The following is a 14,422-nucleotide window of genomic DNA, read 5'->3' on the forward strand; positions in this document are numbered from 1 at the left end:
TTATTGCAGTTATTTATTATTATTATTGCTGACATTGGTAGGAGAGAAGCGGAGGTGGAGTCTGAACCTCAGGTAAGTGACAGAAAGGATTTTTAACCCCTTCTGCACCCCGGGAGGGGGCAAGACATCGGGGGCACTATAGGAAGCTATAGTGCCAGGAAAACAACTTTGTTTTCCAAGCACTATAGTTTCCCTTGAAACACCTGATAATATAAAAACGACAACTACTCGAAGCAAACCCCCACATTTTTTGAAGAAAGTGAAGTGGTATTCTGGAAGCAGAATTAATCTCTTTCATACGGCTTATTCTACATAAAGTGAATTAGGCAATAAGAGTGCCGAGGGAACAGATTGACCTCTTTAAAAACTACTTTCCTTTCCTAACATGGGCCAATGCAAATACAGCCATTACAGTACATCGAGCGCGGCTCCAAACGATGGGGGAAATAGCAGCAGAGATGGAATTCAGAGTTACAGAGAAGAGGGGGCGAGCGATTTAACACCGACACGTGAATATAACTGTCTGGCCTGGTTTAACGCCTTCTGTACTATACGCACATAGTTAGGGTGCTGGCTATGTTACCCAATATGCACCTGGCTGGGGGCTCATTCTCTCTATATTGAGTTATAACCGGTGTAGGACTCTGTAATAAGGAGGTAGTTTGTACTGTTTGCTGCACTTTAAAAGATGCTTATTTTTCTGTTTTGGGGGGGTTTATAAACAGTTTGACACTGTTACCTATCTATTTATCAATCAATTCTTAAAGAGGATACACAGATCAATTCACACTATTATGAGATCAATGTAAGCGGTGGCCAATCTCTGATGTGTGGGGGGCTGATAGAATGTGAAGTAATCCGAGGAAACCTCAGCACAAAGTAATGAAGTTTAAAATCAGAGCTGAGGTGTCAATTAAAGAGATTGAAAGCTGTAAATGTGGCCGGTCCTTACCTTGGAGAACAGGTCGAAGCAGCCAAGGCGGCTGATCACACAGTACACTTCCGGTAGACGGGGGCCTTTTCCACTTGGCTGTTAAGAAATAATTTTAAAAAAGTTCATTAGCAGCAATAAAGTGCTTTGTATCGTGCAGTATGAAGCCTTGTATACAGGAATATTTATCATCATTATCGAGATTGGAATCCTCAGCATTGATCTGTATTTCACTTTGATTGAATGTGCATTCACACAGCAAGTGACTCCTGTCTAATCCTCACACGCACAGATGCCAAGGACACCTTACAGTACAAGCATCAATGCGACAGAGATCAAGTTTAATGTCTGTCTAATCCCTGAACTATATAGTGCAGCCTTTATTCCAGATGATGTCTCGCATGTGACACACACACGTGTTACATATTACCCCGAGGGATGCCAGATCTGCCATGTTTTACTGGAAATCTTGCATGGTCCTGCCTGAGATGTGAAAACCACTTGGATTCTACATAACACAGGGCAGCACTCTTCATGGAGTGTAACAGTATGCCCAGGTAAATATTTTGGATATGGCAATCCTTCTCCACAGTAGCACTGCACCACGTAGCAACAACTTCTACAGTATATGTTTGCGTTTATTTGAATATAACTTGACTCTGAGATCACAACTACCTACAGAAAAGGCACAGTAAGGCATTTCATGCAAATGAATCCCTTCCTCTGCCCTCTTTTACAGGCATTACGTCAGCAGACATGACTACCTACAGTCACAAACAAAAGCCAATGACCGTGTTACACAGCCAACATAAGACAACAAGCGTGTCTACGCTATTTTACAATCTGTGACAAATCAATGAATATTATGTTAATTTACATAACGAAAACGGTAGCTCTGTCATCCAGGATCCGCAGGCAAAGCTCATCTCATTATATTTCACAAAACAAAAAACACATCAATATGTGTTCTCAATGAATGCGCTATAAACACGCTATACATATGAAATAGACAAGTCACAGTTTTACTTTAACTGGTTTTCAGCAGAATATTGTACATTATAGCATTTCAAGACCACATCCAAACCGGGGGCCTGAACGATCACTATATCATTGCAAAGTATCTGAAAATGTATTTAAATATATTTTTGCTCTTTCTGATCTTCGAAAGACACAGTTCTCAGATTATAATTTGACGTGATAATGAGATATTTATTTCTATTTCTTTATAACATGATTTACAAGGAGACCCTCATTGACGTTTCAAACAGGGATTTCACCATTTATTTGTTAAATAGTTTCTGTCACAAAGCAGAAACAGAAATAAACAAATAGAAGACTGTCAGCAGCACCGTTCCCTACAGGCGCTTTTTTTGACCAATCAAACACTGAATAAAATTATAACAATAACACCTAGCAGTTTGAATATTAAAAGTATATCAGAGGTTGTTCATGACTGGTTTAGTCCTGGACTGCTCACGAAAAAGCCCTTACAGGGAACAAACACATCTTGTGGCATCATTGACCCTTATCAATTATCCCACGTACATATTTCTCAAACACAATGTTTATTTAATCACTTTCTGTTTATTTTAGGTTCCTGGAAGCTGTATGGAACCTGTAGCAAAATTCTGTAAATTGTGAAATGTTCCAATTTTTCTCAAGTTAAAGCTCTCCGTTGGTAAAGTTTGTAAAACGTAGAAAAGGGGAAATTGCGCACAAAGCCGATCAATAAATCTGCAACAAGATACGATTGTCAGATTTGTCAGCCTGCTTGATATAGGTGAATTATTAATTGCAATCAATCTATTGCCCCACGGTCATCGTTAAATATCAATGTATCTCTTGAAATCATTAAACAGACGTCAGCCACATTCTGCCATACACTCATGTATGATATCATAAGACACAGTAGTTTAACCCTTAAATGAAAACATGCCGTAGATTATGGAGACGGTAAACTCTGAGCCAACGAAAATAGTGGCCACAGCGCAGTCTTGTAACGGGGTAATATTTCCATTTCTATTAAGATGTTTATATAAGACGATTACCCAGTATGTTTGCCATTAGTTCTTACATTGTGGCGGTTCACCAGCCTATAATTTTGGAACACCAGTCTATAATTTTTGGTTAGAAATCTTGGTGCGGACATTAGTCCTAACATAGATGTATTGACATTATTTTCAAAGCCAATCTAAGGATTATTGCTGGGATTTCTCCCTTACATCTCAGCTGGTGGGCTCAGTCAATGTGTGGCTCACACTCGCAGCCTTTTTCCACCATTGCACTCCAATTTATGACGTACTTTACATTTTCATAGATGGGTATAAAATCTGTTTCTTAAAAAAAGATGCATTTTCGTCGCTTTTTGGACCTATATAAAAATAAATTATCATAAAACAAAAACACTATTTGAATCTGCGGCTGCTAGTGGTTCCATTAAAACTATTTTTTTTAACACAATATAGTTTTTTATTTAATTTTTTTTTTTTTTACCAATTACAAAAAAAATCAAAAAAAACCTAATCCCTCTTTATTTATATATAACTCATGGAAGAAAATGTGTGTGTTTTAAAGGAGAACTTTGACTTCTCTGGAATTTATACCAGTGAATAAAATACTAAAATATCACCTAAAACTTGTGTTAGCTTTTTTCATGTGATCCGGTCTTTTCTTTACATTTATATTGATGTTTTAGCAAATGACAACATAATCCACTTCAGACAAGGCACAGCCAGGGCACATGTTGTAAATGAAGAGGAGAAACAGAAAGATTTCTTCACTTCTCCTAAAGTCTCTGTATGCTCTATCTATGCTCACAGTCAGGTGTAAAAGAACAGAGCTTACAGGGCCGCCACCAGAAATGTTGGGACCCCTAACTCAGGTCAGGGTCTGGGCCCCCTGGTGTCCGCCTCCAATCCCGCCCACAGGGTCTGCCTCCAAATCCCGCCCACAGGAATACACAAACGGACACAAACACACGCACTGATATAAAAGGGCACAGATACACACACAGATATATACTAACAGACACACATACTGAAACAGACATACATGCATATAGGCATACATACTGACACACACATTCTGAGACATACACACATATACAGACACAGGCATACATAGTGACAGACAGACACATACTAACATCCATACATACACACATGCATACACACTGACATACATACATTAATACTGGCATACATACATATATACATACATACATTCATAATGGCATACAGACATACATACATTCATACTGACATACATGCATATATACAGACAGACATACATACATACATACATTCATACATACTGACATCCATACACACAAACTTACATTCATACTTACATACAGACATATATAATGACATACAGACATACATTGATACTGGCATACATACATATAGACATACATGCATACTGACAGACATACATACAGACATACATTCATAATGACATACATATATACATATATAATGACATACATACAGACAGACACACACACAGCTCATTTTTTAGCCACCCTCCTGTTTCTTACCTTTTCTTTGCATGAGGGTGGCTGGGGTTGATGGGAGTTGGCACGGCTCTCCCTCTTCACTGGCGCTCGCTCCTCCCGCGCGGAGTGAGCTAGAAGGAAGTGACCACTTACTCCCAGCAGCTCTTGCCGCGGCTGCGTTTTTTTTTTTTAAAGGGGCCCGGTCGCGCTATTACGCGGCCACAGCGCTGACCAGGCCCCTGAAGATATGGGGCCTATCGGGTGGCCATAAGTGCATGGCCTACCCGATAGGCCACATCAGCGTGCGGGCTCCGGTGAAAGTGCACCGGCGGCAGTTCCGCCGCTACAGGTGTGGCCCAGGCGGCCGGGACCCCCAGGACCGCCGGCCCTGTGTCAACCGTCATGGTTGTCACCCCCTGATGGCGGCCCTGAGAGCTTATACCAATGATTGACAACAGGGAGCTAAGATGGAGACGTCCAGTTACAGGATAAAGAGGTGCACATATCATGGCTCAAAATATATATTTGTTAAATATAGAGATTATAGAAACATAGAATGTGACGGCAGATAAGAACCATTCTGCCCATCTAGTCTGCCCAATGTTCTAAATACTTTAACTAGTCCCTGGCCTTATCTTATAGTTAGGATAGCCTTTTGCCTATCCCACGCATGCTTAAACTCCTTTACTGTGTTAACCTCTACCACTTCAGCTGGAAGGCTATTCCATGCATCCACTACCCTCTCAGTAAAGTAATACTTCCTGATATTATTTTTAATATGAAAAAACCTTTGGTAGTAACAGTTTTTCTTTAATTGAAATGGTTCCTTCCTTTCACTTATTACTTTGTATTCTCTACGAACCACAATCTGTTGTTATACGTGTTAATGGAAGTAGTTATGGTAGTAGCAGGCTAAGGCTGCAGTCCCTTCAGCTTTTCTCAAGCCGTCTCGCTAGATCAATTCAGAGATTCTGAACGGGATAATGGAAAACAGTTGCTTACAGAGTGAGCACTCAGTGAGTGAGCACTCCATACAAACATATCAATGGATAATGAAGAAGTGAAAACTTTATCATGATATCATACACTCACACCTCAAATTTTAGTTGCCCGAGAATCCTCTAATTATTTTTCTTTTTTTCAGTTTGACCATTTATTATACCTCTTTTATTACAACATGATTAGAGGCAAATGCTGAGCAGTCGGTCTGTTTCTGGCTATTTGGCAAAACCTCTACTGTAAACTGCAAGGACTTGCTGTACCTCAATAATCACAGACTGTAACATGTGTCTGTATCTAGATGTATCTAGAAGGAAACCTCTCCTATAATAATAATAATAATAATAAACTGTAAGAACCGGCTGTACCCCGGTAATCACAGGTTCTGATCTCTGGAGTAAAACAGGTGTCTGTATCTAGATATATCGAGAAGGAAACCTCTTCTATAATAATAATAATAATAAACTGTAAGAACCGGCTGTGGCCCGGTAATCACCGGTTCTGATCTATGGAGTAAAACAGGTGTCTGTATCTAGATATATCTAGAAGGAAAACTCTGCTACATAAATTATAAAGTGTAAGAACCGGCTGTACCCCGGTAATCACCGGTTCTGATCTCTGGAGTAAAACATGTGTCTGTATCTAGATATATCGAGAAGGAAACCTCTCCTATAATAATAATAAACTGTGAGCACCGTCTGTATCCCTGTAATCACCGGTTCTGGCACATGGAGTGAAACAGGTGTCTGTATTTTGATATATCTTGAAGGAAGCCTCTCCTACAATAATAATAATAAACTGTAAGGACCAGCCGTACCCCAGTAATTACCGGTTTTGGCACACGGAGTAAAACAGGTGTCTTTACTGAACTTTATCAAGGAAGAACCAGTGACAGTCTGAAACAGGCTCTTCTATTAAGGGAACCCACTGTATCCTATATGGAACACGGCTAGGCAGGGGGTGATTCCTTTTTTTGCCCATATTAGGTCGGGAGACAGCTGGCTATGGTGATTAAATAAAGTATGCTGGGTTTTGGTTAAAAAGCATTGTGTTGAATGTGAAGGAATGCTGAAAGCGAGCCAGGGATCCTTGGAAAAGCACCAGGAGAGAACAATCTCAGCTCCGTGCCAGTAAAAGCATCACATTCCTGAATCACAGAAAAGTCTACGAAGAAAAATGCTCACAGATCGAACGGAGAATCGACAGATTTCAGAGCCCCAATGCCTTTCTGGACATTACAGAGATTAAGGCTAACTCTCCTAAAGTCTCCAAGGAGAAGGGACTGCACGCCTTATTATTCCATAAAAAGATCATTATTACCATTATTATAAAAAGATTAGTTATTAATATTACATAGAAAGATCATTATTATTGTACAAAAAGATCTGTATTAATCACGAAATATTCAACAGAAACAGACAAAGCAGATAAAGACATCAACAAATTTATTCAGACACAAACAGCTCCGACAAACTGTGGGACGAGAGATCCTTGCAACAAAGACAGTCAAATACATGAGGCTGTAACAGACAGACACGGGTACATGAGACAGTGAGAGCCAGATAGACGGAGGCTGACAAATAGAAAATAACTTTGATAAAATAGCATATAAATGAGACATGTGATAAATGTGTCAGTCACAGACAGATCCCATGAGACAGACAGATACCATCACGCAGACAGACAGACAGACAGATACCATTATTTAGACAGATACCATCAGGCAAGTAAGATAGTAAGATTTTTTTTATTTCTATTTTGGATAACATTTTGCATCGTTGTCAACCAACCAGATCTTATAAATCAGAAAATATGCACTGGTGATATAATAGGTTAATAAAGAGCAGGAGACGCAATTTGAGAGCCCCTTTCCAATAAATGCTGCAGAAATGATTGAACTCCATGTTTAGCGAGATCTGGGTCAATCGACTGTTTGTATTTCTTAATATAGGTTTCCACGGTGATTAATATTCTTGCAATGAGTAAAAGCTATTTAGGAAATAAAGATTAAATGTGGTTCATGGGACGACAGAAACACTGCCCTCCAAAAATCAAGGTAATATGTCATCATTTATAATCAATTTTACACACATTACAGACCATGCACTATATCCGGTGACTGGATTAATAAATATACCATAAACCTGTCTGCAAAATATACACAAAGAATCACATTTATCAACACAGACATTTTAAGCAACACTGTCAAGTGCGGCCATTTTGAAATGTACAGCTTGCATAATATGATTTAACCCCTTAAGGACCAAACTTCTGGAATAAAAGGGAATCATGACATGTCACACACGTCATGTGTCCTTAAGGGGTTAAAAGTCCAACTTAGGCAAATAATTTGCAAAAATAATAGCCATTAACTGTGTGACAGATGAAAGGCTGAGGGGTTACTATATAACTTAGTACTTCAGCCTATGGCTTAGTAAATAAATCCCCTAATATCTCCATGTAAGGATCCGCCAATTATTAATCTGAAAACTCTGAATTATTTATTTGAAAACTCTTCATTACAACTATGTTCTACAATTTAAACGCTTACAGTTTTCATAATACAAGGAAGGAAAAAATGCTAAAATAAATAGTTATTGCTATGGTAACGAATAATAAAAGAATAAACAGAACTGAAGCAGATCTTCGGAGAGCATCATTTATTAAGATGAAAAAATACGCAGTTATTTATCTCCAAATGACACAAATATAAATATTATACAATTTGCTCTACAGTTCTGCATGATTTATACAAAGTTGCATTGCATGTTGTGCAAAAACAATATAAAACAAACATTAAACATGAATAAATTCCCATCGGAGGGTTTAATAGCACTTCAGATACTGACTTTGTTTTTCTGTATTCAATAAAAGGGGGGGGGGGGTTGTTCACTAAGAACGTAGTGTTGGAATGTTTCATTTGTGGGAGACTAGAAATTGCTATTTACTGAACTGTTAAAGGTTTGATGGAATCAATGGCAGGTCAGTGATTATGTTAAACAAATTAATTACCACAAAATATTTAAGTTCACGCCTGACCCAAGATGAATTTAACATACAGCATCAAATACTGAAAACAGCAGCTGGACACAAGAAACTGTGATGGGATAAGTCAAAAAGTGGTAAGATTGTAGATTGTGTGACAGTAAGAGGTCCCATAAAAAAATAGTCCAGCTACCAGGCTGTGGCAGACACCTTCCTATCCCTATTCCTAGCTATAATTAGGATCGCAGAGTGGGAAAGGGGTGCACGGTGAGTCAGGGTGTGTGTTTTAGAGCGTCAAAGAAAAAATGCTAAGTGGACTTGACATTTTCTCGCCATGTTGGTATTTAGAGGGACACTGTAGGCACTATAACAATATAATCTAATTGAAGTGGTTAAAGTGCTCAGAATCCATTGGATGTCCCTCCATTAAGTGTTAAACTATTTTCGAGCATTTTAACACGGAATGAGGGTCCCTGGCCACCCATAGCTCCGCCCAGACTCAAGGTGTGGCTAAGGCAGAGATTACACACTTCCTTCTAGCCAAAGCAATTCAGCTGACATTCTCAGCCAACCACAACTACAAATTGCTGCTCAGATTAATGCTTCCTCATTAGCCCAAGCAGCAAAGAGGGGATGGATGGGCTTTAGGGGACTCTTGCTTAGTATTAGAACATTAAAAAACGCTAGATGAAAGGACAGCGCCAGGAGACTCTAGACACAATAACCACTTCAATGAGATGAAGCAGGTACAGTACCAACCGTGCCCCTTTAATGAACTAGTGGATTGGTAGTCCGCAGCCCATTCTTACAGTTAAAGCCCATATCCCAGAGAATATTTGAGCACTGGCTAGTTATTTAAGGGAATTCTGATTGGTCACATGTTCCCCCATTTACTATTGCAATGTGCCATCCTCTGACCACACAAAACCAAGCCGAGTCCAAGAATGGAATGTAATACCCAGCATGCTTTGCCAGACAGACCATTTGCATTGATGCTGACTGGTAGAGAATGCATCCCTCCGCAATGTAGCAAATAGAGTTACATATACTACTAAAAGAAAATCAGCTCAGAGCAGCTTCCTAAGGAATCATCTTCATAAACTGATTTCCTTCCTGTAGATAATTAATTGTACACATTACAGGGCAGCACTTTTCCTGTACAAAGAAGAGATACGAGTTAAGAAAAGCATGGTGGACCTAACAGTTCTACCCATGATCACCAATCGCAATGCATCAAATTACATTCGATGATCCATTCTTTTTGGCTGCGCGCTGGCAAAGACACAAATACACAATAAACAGATTTTAGGAATCATGGAGTGTGGCTGTTACTGAATCCACAGAGAGTAACAGGTATTATTTACAGGGAACCAATTACCCTCTCCAGTGCCATAGAACAATGAGCTGTGGAATTTGGCCGGCGCACAGTCCGTTCTGTTAGTCGTGGCAGGCGTGGGCTTGTTTCAATACCCGCATCCAAACACAGGCATTTCTGCAGCTGTGTGTACACACCAATCCTTTCTTTCAGTCCGGCACGTCAACTTATGCACTCACAAAGCAAATACACAAAAGGAGTGTTTGACGTCTTTTATTTTTAATTAGTTTCAGAAAAACGTCTTGGTGCAGGGGGCCAGATATCCCCCATTTAAACAGCAAATATAAATTTTCTATATAACAGGAAACACAAATAACAAAAAAACATTGATCTGGGTAAGTAGAGGTGACGATCTGCAGCAGCTAATCTTCACCTGTGTCTGTGATCAGAAAAACAGGTGCATTTTACAGACAAGGAAATAGAAAGACTTCGCTCCCTGGAGCAGACATCAAACCACATAGGAAAACAAATATGGCTTGCTACTCCATCTGCCCTCTCAACCAGCAGTCAAGAAAATATCAAACATCCTTTATTTCAAATATCCCCACGATGTACTTGAAAACCAGAGTAATCTGAATGTACCTTTCCTGGTTAAATAATTTGTTATTATTGTTATTATTATTAAATACCAAGAATATGGAAACAATGCAAAACATATGTATATGAACAGTGACTGAAGCCATTTTCCTTAGTAATATGGCTTCAAAATCCCAAATCTAAATAGACAGAAATGAGACCTAGTTTAATTACCCACAGTACCTGGTGTTCTTGGGATCCTGACTAATTTGTTTATTAATCTTATTTATTAATTGATACCACCGGCAGACTGTGTTTTTTCTTTTTTTTTTTCTTTTTACCTGTCCATATTATTTTTGTAATTAGTGAGCAAAAGGACTGGAGTTAAACTACCATGTTCAACTGACCTGAAATTACTAAATAAAACTGACTACAGTAATTGAGAATTATGAGTAATTCAAAGTGAAATCCAATTTTAAGACCAAAGTAATCGAACTGGAGGCATTGCTGGCTTGGAGAATTTTGCAGTTCGACTATTCTGTCCTTTTGTTTAGAATGTTCTTTTAGTTGTCTCTAGATTCCCAACAATTTTCCCTTTAGTGGATAACCCTACAAAACTCGTAAGGGTCTTATTCACTAAACAACAAAATAAGGTGAATTTTGTGTGAAAATATTCTCTAATGCGCAGTTGTAATTCTGATAGCCTCAGACGCAGGTTATTCTGTCATTCCACGTCAAGAATTGCTCACTGGCAGCCACTCAATAACTGGATCTATTAGCCTCCGGAATAATAGCCTTGTTGCTTCCAAGGGGTGAGGAATCTTGGTAAGTCAGGGACTTCACACTGCTAAAGTCGCGAAAGCACCATATCGAGGTAACAGCAGCTAGAAATTCTACAATTCCTCTATTTCCGCCTACATTTTGAAATTTACTTTTTACATCATAATCATTCACAAATTCATCCATTTTTGACATTAAACCCAGTAATCTTGAATAACTCTGTAAAGAAGAGCGTGTCATTTAAAGTGTGAAATGAAAGACAGCCTATTCAAGCTACAAAATATGGAAAGAAAGACGTTATTGTTACCTTCAGACAGACCTGATCATAAGGCTTGTGCCATCATTCCAACATTTATAGGATAATTACGTAAAACTAAGTTTCGGGAATTACTGCTCAGTGCAAGTCCGCTATAGTGTCGGCCATCTTTTATTAATTGCACATTGTGCAAAGACTGCGGGGAGTCTGAGCCCCATCAGATTTAAATTGTATCATTCTACCTAAGAAATATGTAAGGCTGCGCATGTCTAGCTAGATAGGACAGCTGATTCACCAACTCCAGCTGATTCTTGTCTGATCTCACAATCCGTGTTTCAAGACATTAAACAGATGATATTTGTCCCCAAATTCCCCCCATAAATTAACAGAAAGTAAAAACACAAAGTAAAACCAGACACTGCCATTACAATCAATCAAACTTCTAGTCTTACCAGTAACCGCCGGCAATATCCGAACCTTCTGCTGCCATCTTCCCCCGTCAGCATAAAAGAAAAGGTCTCACTGAAAAAGACAGAGGGCACAGTCGGACGTGGGCATTGTGTCACGTGGCGAACTGATTGTGTGTGGCAGGGTTTAAGGGCAGATAGGGGGAGGAGGAAAATGTAAATGCTGAATTAGCAGAGACTGTGCATGTACAGAGTCTTGGCAATGAATATCCTTAATATTTTCACTGTTCAGCCAGGACCTGTCAGTCACATGGAAGCAGCATTCAGATTCCAGGAAATAGTATCGGAGTGAACTCCGGATATAAGAAGCATCTGCATGAGCTGCAGACACAATTTGTTCCCCTTCTAATTTATTTCAGATTTTGAAACAATGTAAACTCACGTACCTGTTATATTCTGCCACGGGCACCCAGTCACGGGCATCGGGGAAGCAGAATTGTGGGATCGCTTTCAAACGCTCCTCAGCTTCCCGTACCTGCTTCGTAGGTCTCTCTAGCTGTGGGCAGAAAGAGGTTTTAAACACCAGTAATTACCAGCACATTAAGTGCTCCAGTTCAAAAGAATATTGATTATTTAAATGAAAATGGTGATATGCAGACGGTATTATGATTTACACCAGGGGTAGTCAACAGATGGTGTTCCAGTTACTGTAACCTTATTGGCCCTGTGATTATTAAGCACTTATTAAAACATACCTTCGGGAACTGGTATGTGACTTCAGGGATGTATGTGCTCTTAGAGGGCTTCTTCTTCATGGAGACCACCACAAAATACTCAAAGAGCTCCCGTTCCTGCCACTCGATCAGCTCCAGCTCCAGGGTGCGGTAACTGGGGGCGCGCTTCAGCATGGACTGAATGTGAACCAGGCGCTGTGTGTGTGCTGAAATTGGACAAAGAAAATACATCATGAGCTGAATAACCCAGGGCATGTCCATCAAAACCCTAGAATCAAAATAACCTGACCAACGACCACACAGGACTCAAAATAACCTGATCAATGGCAAACACAGGACTCAAAATAACCTGAACAATGACAAACACAGGACTCAAAATAACGTGACCAATGACAAACACAGGACTCAAAATAACCTGACCAGTGAAAACACTGGAATCAAAACAACTTGACCAATGACAACACTGGATGGCAAAATAACCTGACAATGAGAACAAAGGAATCAAAATAACATGACCAATGATAACACAGAATTTAAAATAACCCGACCAATGACCACCCTGGAATAAAATAAGCTGACCAATGACCACCCTGGAATAAAAGAAGCTGACCAATGACAACACTGGATGGGAATATAAACTGACCATTAAAACCACTTCAGTCAAAATAATCTGACCAATGACAACACTGGAATCAAAATAACCTGAACAATGACAACCATGGAGGTAAAAATAACCTGACCAATGAGAACAAAGGAATCAAAATAACATGAACAATGACAACACTGGAATCAAAATAACCCGACTAATGACATACACTGGATGACAAAATTACCTGACCAATGAAAACACAGGAATCTAAATAACATGACCAATGATAACACAAAAATCTGAATAACCTGACCAATGACTACTCTGGAATTACGGATAACTTGACCAATGATAACACAGAAATCCAAATAACTGACCAATGACAACCCTGGAATCAAAATAGCCCAACCAATGACAATACTGAATGGTAAAATAACCTGGCCAATGAAAACACTGGAATTAAAATACCTTACCAATGACCACCCTGGAATAAAAATAACCTGACCAATGACAACACTGGATGGCAAAATATCCTGACCAATGATAACACAGAGATCAAAATAACCTGACCAATGATAACACTGGATGGAAACATAAATTGACCATTGAAAACACTTCAGTCAAAATAATCTGACTAATGACAACACTGGACTCAAAATAACCTGAACAATGATAACACTGGACTCAAAATAGCCTGACCAATGACAACCATGGAGGTAAAATAACCTGACCAATGAACACTCTGGAATCAAAATAACCTGAACAATGACAACACTGGACTCAAAATAACCTGAACAATGACAACACTGGACTCAAAATAACCTGAACAATGAACACTCTGGAATCAAAATAACCTGACCAATGAACACTCTGGAATCAAAATAACCTGAACAATGACAAACACAGGATGACAAAATTACCCGACCAATGACAACCCTGGACTCAAAATAACCTGACCAATGAACACTCTGGAATCAAAATAACCTGACCAATGAACACTCTGGAATCAAAATAACCTGAACAATGACAAACACAGGATGACAAAATTACCCGACCAATGACAACCCTGGACTCAAAATAACCTGACCAATGAACACTCTGGAATCAAAATAACCTGACCAATGACAAACACTGGATGACAAAATTACCTGACCAATGACAAACCCTGGAGGGAAAAATAGCCTGACCAATGACAACACTGGAATCGAAATAACCTGATCAATGACCACCCTGGAATCAAAATAACCAGACCAATGGTCAAATGGAACTCAAAATAACCTGATCAATGACCACCCTGGAATCAAAATAACCTGAACAATGACAAACACAGGATGACAAAATTACCTGACCAATG

At 39.3% G+C, this 14,422-nt stretch overlaps 1 protein-coding gene across 3 annotated transcripts in view; it reads right to left on the reverse strand.

The window, feature by feature from the left end:
- DENND2B (DENN domain containing 2B) overlaps positions 1-14,422 on the reverse strand; it is a 165,429-nt gene that overhangs the window by 24,305 nt on the left and 126,702 nt on the right. For all 3 annotated transcript variants that reach the window (XM_063437869.1, XM_063437868.1, XM_063437870.1), the window contains 4 exons: positions 12,501-12,685; positions 12,192-12,301; positions 11,791-11,860; positions 953-1,030 (listed from right to left, as the gene is read on the reverse strand). In XM_063437869.1, coding sequence (XP_063293939.1) covers positions 953-1,030; positions 11,791-11,860; positions 12,192-12,301; positions 12,501-12,685 — 443 coding nt within the window. The remainder of the gene's footprint in view (positions 1-952; positions 1,031-11,790; positions 11,861-12,191; positions 12,302-12,500; positions 12,686-14,422) is intronic.

Source organism: Pelobates fuscus, chromosome 12, assembly GCF_036172605.1.
Source record: "Pelobates fuscus isolate aPelFus1 chromosome 12, aPelFus1.pri, whole genome shotgun sequence".
Taxonomy (NCBI): domain Eukaryota; kingdom Metazoa; phylum Chordata; class Amphibia; order Anura; family Pelobatidae; genus Pelobates; species Pelobates fuscus.